This window comes from Somniosus microcephalus, chromosome 3 (assembly GCF_052327205.1).
Source record: "Somniosus microcephalus isolate GS21.2 chromosome 3, FLI_Smic_1.0, whole genome shotgun sequence".
Lineage (NCBI taxonomy): Eukaryota > Metazoa > Chordata > Chondrichthyes > Squaliformes > Somniosidae > Somniosus > Somniosus microcephalus.
In genome coordinates this window covers 135,961,520-135,975,413 of record NC_140989.1, presented here as the reverse complement: position 1 = coordinate 135,975,413, position 13,894 = coordinate 135,961,520, and the positions used below count along the sequence as shown (strand labels likewise).

The following is a 13,894-nucleotide window of genomic DNA, read 5'->3' as shown; positions in this document are numbered from 1 at the left end:
CTCTTACATCCTGTGCCAGTCCACTGTATCTGGTAGAATAGATAAGGGAGAACCAGTGGATATGGTGTATTTGGACTTTCAGAAGGCTTTCGATAAGGTCCCGCATAAGAGATTAGCGTGTAAAGTTAAGGCACATGGGATTGGTGGTAGGGTACTGACTTGGAGAGAGAACTGGTTGGCAGACAGGAAGCAAAGAGTTGGAATAAACTGGTCTTTTTCCAAGTGGTAGGCAGTGACTAGTGGGGTACCGCAGGGATTGGTGCTAGGACTCCAGCTACTCACAATATATATTAATGATTTAGACGAGGGAATTGGATGTAATATCTCCAAGTTTGCAGATGACACAAAGCTGGGTGGGTGAGTGTGCTGTGAGGAGGATGCTGAGAAACTCCAGTATGATTTGGACAGGTTGGATGATTATACTGTATCTGCCATGCATCTGCCCAATGTGGATAAATGCGAGGTTATCCACTTTGGTGGCAAAAACAGGAAGGCAGATTATTATCTGAACGGCAAGATTGGGAGAAGAGGAAGTGCAACGAGACCTGGGTGTCCTTGAGCACCAGTCGCTGAAGGTAACTGTGCAGGTGCAGCAGGCGGTTAAGAAGACAAATGGTATGTTGGCCTCCGTAGCAACAGGGTTCAAGTACAGGAACAATGATGACTTGCTGCAGTTGTACAGGGTCTTGGTGAGACCACACTTTGAGTATTGTGTGCAGTTTTGGTCGCCCTATTTGAGGAAGGATGTTCTTGCCATGGAGGGAGTGCAGCGAAGATTCACCAGACTGATACCTGGGATGGCAGGAATGACGTATGAGGAGAGATTGGGTCGATTGGGCTTATACTCGCTGGAGTTTAGAAGAATGAGAGGGGATCTCATTGAAACTTATAAAATTCTAACAGGACTAGACAGACTAGATGCAGGAAGGATGTTCCCAGTGGCGGGGGAGTCCAGAACCAGGGGTCACAGTCTAAGAATAAAGGGTAAGCCATTTAGGACAGATGAGGAGGAATTTCTTCACGCAGAGAGTGGTGAACCTGTGGAATTCTCTACCACAGGCAGTTGAGGCCAATTCATTAAATATATTCAAGAAGGAGTTAGATATATTTCTTAAGGCTAAAGGGATCAAGGGATATGGGGAGAAGGCAGGGACAGGGTACTGAGTTTGGATGATCAGCCATGATCTCATTGAATGGCGGATCAGGCTCGAGGGGCCGAATGGCCTACTCCTGCTCCTATCTTCTATGTTTCTATGATCCCTGGAAGGACCCAGACGCAAAGAAGTTGAGGGCGGTGGTGACTTTGACAGCCACTGGTAAGGCGTGTCCACCTGCTCCTCTGGGCTGCAAGTATTGATCAAGCATTGTGCAAATGTCTGTGACTACCTCTCGCGAAAGTCACAGCCTCCTTTGGCACTGCTGTTCAGTCATGTTGAGGAAGCTCATCCTCTGCCTGTAAACTGTGTTGGGGGTATCTCCTGCAGCGCGGTGCAGCCCTGCGCCGATGGCCTCAGCCCTGCGCAGTATCAGGTGGTTGAGGAAAAGGTTGGCGCTCTTGGTGCTGCTGGTGTGCCTGGTTCTGCTGGTGCTGCGGCTGATCCTCTTCAGATTCTGAGGACCTGGATGAGAGAATATAAAGCGTTCCCACTCTGCTGTTATATATGGCAGTTGAGAATGAGATGTTATAAGCATTCAGTCAATGGGGAGAGGTGATTCCAAGGAGGTGACAGTGCATATAGCGTTAACACCACACACTTACAACCTCAAGACAGATCAAATGTGTCTTCCAAATCCTGAAATCAGCAACCACTGACCTTTGAAAGTGAACAGATGTGAGGGTTCAGCTTTTATACTGCAGTTACAGCTGTGGACTATTCAGCTCATTGGTACTCCCGACATACTTACCTGACGTGATCTCCAAACATCGTGAAACCCGTTGAAAATGTGTGATAATAGAAAAAGGCTGGCAGTTAACAAGCACTTAACAAGGAGTTAAGTATCTTAAATCCCTCACCCGCCACTTGGTGTCGGGTCTGTTCTGAAATCACAGGCCCGACACTTTGGAAACTCACACGGAGGCGGGATCGCAGTGGGTTCACAACCCGATGTCAATCATTTCGAATTTAACAGCTGACCCGCCTCCGAACGCCGGAAAAATCGCGGCCATGGTCTCTATTCCATCTTATCTTGAATCACCATTTTCTGCCCTCTACGGGGAGAGTGCAATATTGCTTGGGAATGATGAATAATTTCAACAAACATTTTGTGTGGCTGGTAGTATGTTAAAACGCTGCAGATCAGAATAGGTGACGTTACAGGCTCAGAAGCAAATATGCACAGTTAACTGTGTTTTACTGTCCAAAATACCTTTACACTATACTCTATCTACTTTCAATAATTTCTCAAAAGCCTAAAATTAACTTATGTAACTATGATCTGCTGTCACAAATTGCAACAATTTAAAACTGTTAGATTATAACAAAAACAAATAATAATTTTGTTGATACAAAAGACCAAATAGTCACCAGTTTTTCTAAGCCCTAATATTATTACCTTGCCTAAAAAACCCAAGGCATTTGTACTGCCACCGTGAGCAGCTTTTGATAAGTAGTAGAAAGCCTTCTAGAGAAAGAGAAAATAATTTACTAAGTTTATTACAAAAATCTTGTTGCATTCAAAAAGTGTAACTATAACTAAACCGCTACTTTTGTGTTATAAAAGAGGTGAGTCTTAAAGCTGGAGTAGCACATTTGCAAAATGTTTTTTCACCTTGCATTTTTCTTCCCACCCTTTTGAAAACACTGACACACACATTTCCACAAGTGGAGGTCACACTCTGGTAGCTCAGTCAACCAGCCATTTTTCATGTTTTAAGCCTTGACAGGTTCATAGCCAAATCTGATCCTGTCCTAAGGGGACATCCACATGTGCACACATTCCAGCAAGGGTCTCTGGATGGTGACCAGGAGCAGGAACCCTTGCTGATTTTCCCTTCCCTATAGCCACAAAGAGTTGAAGTCAATTACAGCTCTCTAGTGGCACTCCAGCTAATTTGGCACAGACTGGAAATTGGACTTTATAGTCTGTATGGCTCAGTTACATCTTCCTCATCCTCGATTTTAATCGCTCCACCATTGGCAGCCGTGCCTTCAGCTGCTGAGGCCCTAAACTCTGGAATTCCCTCCCAAAACCTGTCTGCCTCTCTTTCCTCCTTCGTCTGCCCTAATATCTCCTTATGTGGCTCGGTGTCAAATTTTGTTTGATAACACTTCTGTGAAGCGCCTTTGGACTTTTAAACTAAGTTAAAGGTGCTATATAAATCCAAGTTGTTGTTGCCTTTAACAATGTAAGAATTGGGAAATCCTGCTGTCTGCATTTTGTTTTCAGAGTCACTTCATACACAGGCTTCAAGCAACCAGTCTCATCTGTGCATATAGAGTAATTTACTAAAATAACGACAGAAAATTCTGGAAACACTCAGCAGGCCAGACAGCATCCATGGGGCGAGAAACAGATTTAACGTTTCAGGTCTGGGACCCTTCATCAGAACTGGAAAAAGCTGGAGAAATAACAGATATTAAGCAGGTGCAGAGACAGGGAGGAGGGGGCGGGGGTTGTTTGGAAGGGGAGGAAGAAATTGAAGGAACATACGGTGCTGAGGTAAAGAGGCAGGAAAGATAAAATGTTGCAAAGGGGGTGGCAAAATCATACAGCATGAAAAATGGGAGCAGGGGTTATAGTTTGAAATTGTTGAACTTAATGTTGAGTCCAGAAGGCTGTAAAGTACCTAATCGAAAGATGAGGTGCTGTTCCTCGAGCTTACGTTGAGCTTCATTGGAACAATGCAAGAGGCCGAGGACAGAGAGATCAGAGTGGGAGTGAAGCGGAGAATTAAAGTGACAGGCAACCGGAAGCTCAGGGTCACCCTTACAGACTGAATGGAGGTGTTCCGCAAAGCGGTCGCCCAATCAGCGTTTGGTATCCCCAATGTAGAGGAGACCGCATCGTGAGCAGCGAATAGAGTCATTTACTGCTTTAACAACAGAAAACGCTGGAAAAACTCAGCAGGCCAGGCAACATCCATGGAGAGAGAAACAGAGTTAACGTTTCAGGTCAAAACCCTTCTTCAGAACTGAGAAAAAAGCAGGATTGAAGGACAAATATTGGCCAGGACACCGGGGATAACTCCCTTGGACTTTTTCAAAATAGTGCCATAGGATCTTTTACGTCCACTTGAGGGGGCAGACGGGGCCTCGGTTTAACGTCTCATCTGAAAGTCGGTACCTCCGACAGTGTAGCGCTCCCTCAGTACTGCACTGGAATGTCAGCCTAGATTGTTGTGCTCAAGTTTATGGAGTGGAACTTGAACCTTCTGACTCAGAGGCGAGGGTGCTACCAACTGAGCCACGGCTGACATCTGCATAAAATGTGCGACATAAATGCAAGTTCTTTCTTTCTTTTGCAACTAGGATGGCAAATAAATTGGTCAAAAGTAAGAGATAAAAAAAAAACCATGAAAAGAAAAAAAGCCAGGGTGATAAATGCCATAGAGTTTTGGGTCATTGGTTTGTACCCTGATTTCCCACATGAGCTCTTGGTCACGGTCCAGTGGAAAGCACCGCGACCCTTCAGAAGGAGGCGGTGTTTCCCCAAACGAGAGCGGAGACTGACTTCTCAATCCAGATGATGGTGCACAAGGGAAGAAAAATTACTTTAGCATAGGGAAAAAATAAAAAAAGTTCAGTGTAAAACAATTGCAGAAATTATAAGTGTAGAATTATAGATTTCATTATCACTGCACACTGCAAGGTCCCACATTCAGGAATTCAGGAGAAACTTCTTTCCCCAGAGAGTGGTGAGAATGTGGAACTCACTACCACAAGGAGTAGTTGAGGCGAATAGCATAGATGCATTTAAGGGGAAGCTAGATAAACGCATGAGGAGAAAGGAATAGAAGGATATGCTGATAGGGTGAGATAGAGTGTGGGAGGAGGACCTATTGGGCCGAATGGCCTGTATCTGCTGTGAATACCATGTCACGGCTACCGACCATAGAGCACATATACCAGAAACGCTGTTTACGGAGGTCACGGTCCATCATCAAAGACCCTACCCACCCCAGCCACAGTCTGTTCGCCCTCCTGCCATCTGGGAGACGCTACAGGTGCATTCGCACCCGTACGACCAGATTTAGGAACAGCTTCTTTCCCAGGGCTGTCATCCTACTGAACTCCACAAATAAACTCTAAAGCCTGCACATCTGCCAATGCACTTTATTATGGTTACGTTTATGTTAATGTATTACAAGCCAAATGTATGTTGAATGTTTAAATGTCTCAATCTAAATGTACACTCTCGGGAGCCGCAAGCCTACATTTCGTTGTACTGCACTTGTGCACTAACAATGACAATAAAAGTTGATTTGATTTGATTTTGATGTAATACTATGTAATTATGAAGTTACAGAAAGCTTAGGGTAAAGGAAGACCACAATTTAAAAATTGTTGTTCCTATTCCAGCACTGATCTTCATTTCACACCGGTCCAGACCACATATGAATTGTTTTCTTTTAAAGCTTTTCTTCACTACCTTTTACATACATTTGTATTTTTTTTCGGTCACTATCCATCTATACCATAGCTTCAAAAGAGCCCTTCCCCAGAGTACACCTACTTCGTAGTCTTGTTCTATTCCTTTGCCTCCTATTAAATGCAGCAGTCCAAGGCCAGCCTAAAAGAGAATTTTTTAAAATCAATTTCAGACTGCCACAAAGGCAAACTCCACTATTCTGAAAAAGTAAAAAGTGAAAATCTACAACTGCTGTACTTTTAATCAAAGCTTTTGCATCAAACAAACGTTGAACAATATTGAAGCAATTACATACTATTGCATTGTGTTAATTAGTGCACCAGGAACCCGGTTAATTGTATTGGTGTATAGCAATTGGGTGTTAATGGTATTCAGGTGGTGGGAATTCATTGGGGACTCTCTTGCTCTCATATATGTGTATATACACGTGATGTGGAGATGCCGGTGTTGGACTCGGGTGGACAATTGTGAGAGGTCACACAACACCAGGTTATAGTCCAACAGCTTTATTTGAAATCGCAAGCTTTCGGAGCACTGCTCCTTCGTCAGGTGAAGTGAAGAGATGCATATAGGCACAGCATATATAGTCAGAGAACACTGCCAGATGATTACAGGTAACCTTTCTAACTGCCCTATATCGCACCTCAGCAGAGAGATAATCACAGCAATCAATGGTGTGGATGGTGTCCAAACAGGTCAGTCAGGAAAACATTACATCAAAGAACAATGAGGTGGGGTCACAAGGGGTCAAATGTTGCAGATGCGGGGGTCTGTATGAAAAACAAAACAATAAAAATATTTTTTTTTGCTGGAAATCACAGCAGCTCCGGCCGCATCTGTGTAGAGAGAACAAGCCAACGACAACTCGAGTCTGGATGACTCTACGTCAGGTGGGGTTACATGTAGCGTGACATGAACCAAAGATCGACGACATTTTCTTCCTGTGGACCCACGGCGAAGAATCACTGAAAAGACTACACGATAACATCAACAAGTTCCATCCCACCATCAAACTCACCATGGACTACTCCTCAGAATCGGTTTCATTCTTGGACAAACAAATCTCCATCAAAGACGGACACCTCAGCACTTCACTCTACCGCAAGCCCACGGACAACCTCACGATGCTCCACTTCTCCAGCTTCCACCCTAACCACGTTAAAGAAGCCATCCCCTATGGACAAGCCCTGCGAATACACAGGATCTGCTCAGACGAGGAGGAACGCGATGGACACCTACAGACGCTGAAAGACGCCCCCGTAAGAACGGGATATGACGCTCAACTCGTTGATCGACAGTTCCGACGGGCAACAGCGAATAATCGCACAGACCTCCTCAGAAGACAAACATGGGACACAACCAACAGAGTACCCTTCGTCGTCCAGTACTTCCCCGGAGCGGAGAAACTACGCCATGTTCTTCGCAGCCTTCAACATGTCATCGATGACGATGAACACCTCGCTAAGGCCATCCCCACGCCCCCACTACTCGCCTTCAAACAGCCGCCTAACCTCAAACAGACCATCGTTCGCAGCAAATTACCCAGCTTTCAGGTGAACAGCGACCACGACACCACACAACCCTGCCACGGCAACCTCTGCAAGACATATCAGATCATCAACACAGATACCATCATCACACGTGAGGACACCACCCACCAGGTACATCGTACATACTCATGTGACTCGGCCAACATTGTCTACCTCATACGTTGCAGGAAAGGATGCCCTGGAGCATGGTACATCGGCGAGACCATGCAGACACTGCGACAACGGATGAACGGACACCGCCCAACAATTGTTCCTTCCCAGTCGGGGAACACTTTAGCAGTCAAGGACATTCAGCCTCCGATCTTCGGGTAAGCATCCTCCAAGGCGGCCTTTGAGACACACGACAACGCAAAATCGTTGAGCAGAAACTGATAGCCAAGTTCCGCACTCATGAGGACGGCCTCAACCGGGATCTTGGGTTCATGTCATGCTACATGTAACCCCACCTGACGTAGAGTCATCCAGACTCGAGTCGTCGTTGGCTTGTTCTCTCTACACAGATGCTGTGATTTCCAGCAAAAAAAAAATTTTAAATTGTTTTTTGTTTGTCATACAGACCCCAGCATCTGCAACATTTGACACCTTGTGACCCCACCTCATTGTTCTTTGATGTAATGTTTTCCTGACTGACCTGTTTGGACACCATCCACACCTGTGATTGCTGTGATTATCTCTCTGCCGCGGTGCGATAAAGGGCAGTTAGAAAGATTATCTGTAATCATCTGGCAGTGTTCTCTGACTATATATGCTGTGCCTATATGCATCTCTTCACTTCACCTGACGAAGGAGCAGCGCTCCGAAAGCTTGTGATTTCAAATAAAGCTGTTGGACTATAACCTGGTGTTGTGTGACTTCTCAGAACGGGAGCAGGCTGGGGAAGGGTTGCAAGGTTATCTTGCGGGTGCACAGTATGCAATGTGAGTCTTTGTAAAATAAAGGCTTGTAAGCGACTGAAGACTGGGCTCTAGTATTCTATCCTTCAACATCTAGCTAACTGACTTTTACAAACACTTCTATTAAAAAGCAAACAAAGGAATTTCATACAAATCTGTTAAGCATCTGTGCAGCATAATCTTAAGGTCCTAATGTTTCTTTATTTCTCTGGGCCTCCCAATGATAGCCTTTTGATAGATGACAATAACTTGAGAATTGATGCATTACAGGGTGCATGAAAAACAAGTAGACTACAGGCATCCTCCGTGGGGTTGTAGCCCAACATCATCAAATTGCCAATTGTTAATGTCTGGGCGCACTGTGTAAGTGACACTTGCGAGTATAAGCTTAAACTATTCTATTTCTTCACTGCTTAGCAAAATAATTTCACTGATTCAATACTTTCTTATCGGCAATCTACAGTATTGGTAGCAGTGACCACCGCACAATCATTGTGGAGATGAAGTCCCATCTTCACACTGAGGACACCCTCCATCGTGTTGTGTGGTACCACCACCGTGCTAAATGGAATAGATTCAGAACAGATGTAGCAGCTCAAAACTGGGCATCCATGAGGCACTGTGGGCCATCAGCAGCAGCAGAATTGTATTCCACCACAATCTGTAATCTCGTGGCCCGGCATATCTCTCACTCTACCATTACCACCAAGCCAGGGGATCAACCCTGGTTCAATAAGGAGTGTAGAAGAGCATGCCAGGAGTAGCACCAGGCGTACCTAAAAATGAGGTGCCAACCTGGGGAAGCTGCAACACAGGACTACATGCATACTAAAAAGCGGAAACAGCATAGGATAGACAGGGCTAAGCGATCCCACAATCAACGGATCAAATCAAAGCTCTGCAGTCCTGCCACATCCAGTCGTGAATGGTGGTGGACTATTAAACAACTAACGGGAGGAGGCTCCATGAAACTCCCCATCCTCAATGATGGTGGAGCCCAGCATGTGAGTGGAAAAGACAAAGCTGAAGCATTTGCAACCATCTTTAGCCAGAAGTGCCATGTGGACAATCCATATCGGCCTCCTCCTGAGGTCCCCACCATCACAGAAGTCAGTCTTCAACCAATTTGATTCACTCCATGTGATATCAATAAATGGCTGAGCGCACTGGATACAGCAAAGGCTATGAGCCCCAACAACATCCCGGCTGTCATGCTGAAAACTTGTGCTCCAGAACTGGCCGCGCCTCAAGCCAAGCTGTTTCAGTACAGCTACAACACTGGCATCTATCCGGCAATGTGGAAAACTGCCCAGGTATGTCCTATCCACAATAAGCAGGACAAATTCAATCCGGCCAATTACCGTCCCATCAGTCTACTCTCAATCATCAGCAAAGCGATGGAAAGTGTCATGGACAGTGCTATCAAGCGGCACTTACTCACCAATAACCTGCTCACTGATGCCCAGTGTGGGTTTTGCCAAGACCACTCGGCTCCTGACCTCATTACAGCCTTGGCCCAAACATGGACAAAGGAGCTGAATTCCAGAGGTGAGGTGAGAGTGACTGCCCTTGACATCAAGGCAGCATTTGACAGAGTGTGGCTTCAAGGAGCCCTATTAAAACTGAAGTCCATGGGAATCGGGGGGAAAACTCTCCACTGGCTGGAGTCATACCTAGCACAAAGGAATATGGTTGTGGTGGTTGGAGGTCAATCATCACAGCCCCAAGACATCGCTGCAGGAGTTCCTCAGGGCAGTGTCCTAGGCCCAACCAACTTCAGCTGATTCATCAATGACCTTCCCTCCAACATAAGGTCAGAAATGGGGATGTTCGCTGATGATTGCACAGTTCAGTGCCATTCACAACCCCTCAGATAAAGAAGCAGTCCATGCCCGCATGCGACGAGACCTGGATGACGTTCAGGCTTGGCTGATAAGTGGCAGGTAAATTTCGCGCCACACAAGTGCCAGGCAATGACTATCTCCAATAGGCGAGAGTCTAACCACCGGCCCTTAACATTCACCGGCAATACCATCGCCGAATCCCCCACCATCAACATCTTGGGGGTCACCATTGACCAGAAACTTAACTGGACCAGCCACATAAATACTGTGGTAACAAGAGCTGGTCAGAGGCTAGGTATTCTGTGGTGAGTGTCTCAACTCCTGACTCCCCAAAGCCTTTCCACCATCTACAAGGCACAAGTAAGGAGTGTGATGGAATACTCTCCACTTGCCTGGATGGGTGCAGCTCCAACAACACTCAAGAAGCTCGACACCATTCAGGACAAAACATCCCGCTTGATTGGCACCCCATCCACCACCTTAAACATTCACTCTCTCCACCACCAGCATACGGTGGCTGCAGTGTGTACCATCTACACGATGCACTGCAACAACTCGCCAAGGTTCTTCAGCAGCACCTCCCAAAACCGCGACCTCTACCACCTAGAAGAACAAGAGCAGCAGGCGCATGGGAACACCACCACCTCCAAGTTCCCCTCCAAGTCACACACCATCCTGACTTGGAAGTATATCGCCGTTCCTTCATCGTCGCTGGGTCAAAATCCTGGAACTCCCTCCCTAGCAGCACTGTGGGAGTACCTTCACCACATGGACTGCAGCAGTTCAAGAAGGCAGCTCACCACCACCTTCTCAAGGGCAATTAGGGATGGGCAATAAATGCTGGCCTTGCCAGCGATGCCCACATCCCATGGACAAATATTTTTTTAAAAATACAAGAAAATAATGAAGGGATTACAGCAAGAGTTTGATCTGGAAAAACAGAAATGGGAATGTGAACTTCAAAAAGCATAAATGTAAGAAGTCACATAACACCAGGTTATAGTCCAACAGTTTTATTTGAAATCACAAGCTTTCGGAGCGCTGCTCCTTCGTCAGGTTAAGTGGAGAGATGCCTATAGACACAGATTATAGGTAATCTGATTACAGGTAATCTTTCTAACTGCCGTTTATCACACCTCGGCAGAGAGGTAATCACAGCAATCAAAGGTGTGAATGGTGTCCAAACAGGTCAGTCAGGAAAACATTACATCAAAGAACAATGAGGTGGGGTCACAAGGGGTAAAATGTTGCAGGTGCTGGGGTCTGTACGAAAAACAAAAAACAGACAAAAAACATTTTCTTTGCTGGAAATCACAGCAGGTCCGGCCGCATCTGTGTAGAAAGAACAAGCCAACGACGACTCGAGTCTGGACGACCCTACGTCAGGTGGGGTTACATGTAGCGTGACATGAACCCAAGATCCCGGTTGAGGCCGTCCTCATGAGTGCGGAACTTGGCTATCAGTTTCTGCTCGACGATTTTGCATTGTCGTGTGTCTCGAAGGCCGCCTTGGAGGATGCTTACCCGAAGATCAGAGGCTGAATGACCTTGACTGCTGAAGTGTTCCCCGACTGGGAGGGAACACTCCTACCTGGCGATTGTTGCGTGGTGTCCGTTCATCCGTTGTCACAGTGTCTGCATGGTCTCGCCGATGTATCATGCTCCAGGGCATCCTTTCCTGCAACGTATGAGGTAGACAACGTTGGCCGAGTCACATGAGTATGTACCATGTACCTGGTGGGTGGTGTCCTCACGTGTGATGATGGTATCTGTGTTGATGATCTGACATGTCTTGCAGAGGTTGCCGTGGCAGGGTTGTGTGGTGTCGTGGTCGCTGTTCTCCTGAAAGCTGGGTAATTTTCTGCGGTTTGAGGTTAGGCGGCTGTTTGAAGGCGAGTAGTGGAGGCGTGGGGATGGCCTTAGCGAGGTGTTCATCGTCATCGATGACATTTTGAAGGCTGCGAAGAACATGGCGTAGTTTCTCCGCTCCGGGGAAGTACTGGACGACGAAGGGTACTCTGTTGGTTGTGTCCCGTGTTTGTCTTCTGAGGAGGTCTATGCGATTTTTTGCTGTGGCCCGTCGGAACTGTCGATCGACGAGTCGAGCATCATATCCCGTTCTTACGAGGGCGTCTTTCAGCATCTGTAGGTGTCCATCGCGTTCCTCATTGTCTGAGCAGATCCTGTGTATTCGCAGGGCTTGTCCATAGGGGATGGCTTCTTTAACGTGGTTAGGGTGGAAGCTGGAGAAGTGGAGCATCCTGAGGTTGTCCGTAGGCTTGCGGTAGAGTGAAGTGCTGAGGTGTCCGTCTTTGATGGAGATTCATGTGTCCAAGAATGAAACCGATTCTGAGGAGTAGTCCATGGTGAGTTTGATGGTGGGATGGAACTTGTTGATGTTATCGTGTAGTCTTCGAGAGGCGGCCTTCGAGACACACGACAACGCAAAATCATCGAGCAGAAACTGATAGCCAAGTTCCGCACTCATGAGGACGGCCTCAACCGGGATCTTGGGTTCATGTCACGCTCCATGTAACCCCACCTGACGTAGGGTCATCCAGACTCGAGTCGTCGTTGGCTTGTTGTTTCCACACAGATGCGGCCGGACCTGCTGTGATTTCCAGCAAAGAAAATGTTTTTTGTCTGTTTTTTGTTTTTCATACAGACCCCAGCATCTGCAACATTTTACCCCTTGTGACCCCACCTCATTGTTCTTTGATGTAATGTTTTCCTGACTGACCTGTTTGGACACCATTCACACCTTTATTTGCTGTGATTATCTCTCTGCCGAGGTGTGATAAACGGCAGTTAGAAAGATTACCTGTAATCAGCTGGCATTATTCTCTGACTATATAATCTGTGTCTATAGGCATCTCTCCACTTCACCTGACGAAGGAGCAGCGCTCCGAAAGCTTGTGATTTCAAATAAAACTGTTGGACTATAACCTGGTGTTGTGTGACTTCTTACATTTGTCCACTCCAGTCCAACACTGGCATCTCCACACCATGGCCTCAAAAAGCATGTTTGCCAAAATGTTTTCATATAGGCATTGTTCTCTACTAATACAAACTTATGTATCGTAAAAAAATTAAAATCTGCAAGATTTGAAATTAGCTGTTCAAAATATTTGGTAACATCTGCTCAGAGTAATAAATAGCTGCTTTTTAAAACTAAAGTTAACAGAAAAAGGAGGTGCAGTTTCATACCTGTGACTGAGGATTTCCTTTCTCTGCTATAAGCTGGAAGTACTGGTACAGATCTAAATCCATTATTTGACCGTTGGAGCTAAAATTTTCAGCCCTTTCTGTCAATCTAACTTTTTCTGTTACAATTTCTCCACTTAGGGCAACATTGTCAGCCACTGTGTGCAACAAACAAGAATTCACTATTTTATGAGGTGCCATCCTCTTTGTTAACCTCCAAATGCACTAAAATGTATCAGAAAACTAAAGCATTTGCATCTTATAACAGAAAAATGACTAATACAAGGATGTAAAATTTTATGTTGTATTAGTAACAACACAAGCTTATATAGCAAGACAACAGAAAATGCTGGAAATACTCAGCAGGCCAGGCAGCATCCGTGGAGAGAGAAACAGAGTTAACGTTTCAGGTCTGGGACCCTTCATCATTTTTCCGCAGTATTTTGCTATTATATAGCAAGACTTTCAATATCAAAGAATTGTTAGGAGTGAGACTGAAGTTAAGGGAGTGCTTGAATTAATGTTTAGCTTTCCCCATGACACTTTGAGCAATAAGCACAACACACAAATGGCTATGATCAGCCTGCTGCCCGTATCCTAATTCGCACCAAGTTCCGTTCACCCATCACCTCTGCTCGCTGACCTACATTGGCTCCCAGTCCAGCCATGCCTCGAATTTAAGATTATCATTATTGTTTTCAAATTCGTCCACGGCCTTGCTCCTCCCTATCTCTGTAAACTCCTCCAGCCCAACAACCCTTTGAGATCTTTGCGCTCCTCCAATTCTGATCTCTTTCGCATCCCCGATTTTAAT

At 45.9% G+C, this 13,894-nt stretch overlaps 1 protein-coding gene across 5 annotated transcripts in view; it reads right to left on the bottom strand.

Annotated features, from left to right (window-relative positions):
* LOC147121422 (protein sel-1 homolog 1-like) overlaps positions 1-13,894 on the bottom strand; it is a 112,665-nt gene that overhangs the window by 37,247 nt on the left and 61,524 nt on the right. For all 5 annotated transcript variants that reach the window (XM_085981650.1, XM_085981652.1, XM_085981651.1 and 2 more), the window contains 3 exons: positions 13,084-13,238; positions 5,674-5,730; positions 2,554-2,622 (listed from right to left, as the gene is read on the bottom strand). In XM_085981650.1, the coding sequence (XP_085837776.1) occupies positions 2,554-2,622; positions 5,674-5,730; positions 13,084-13,238 (281 nt within the window). The remainder of the gene's footprint in view (positions 1-2,553; positions 2,623-5,673; positions 5,731-13,083; positions 13,239-13,894) is intronic.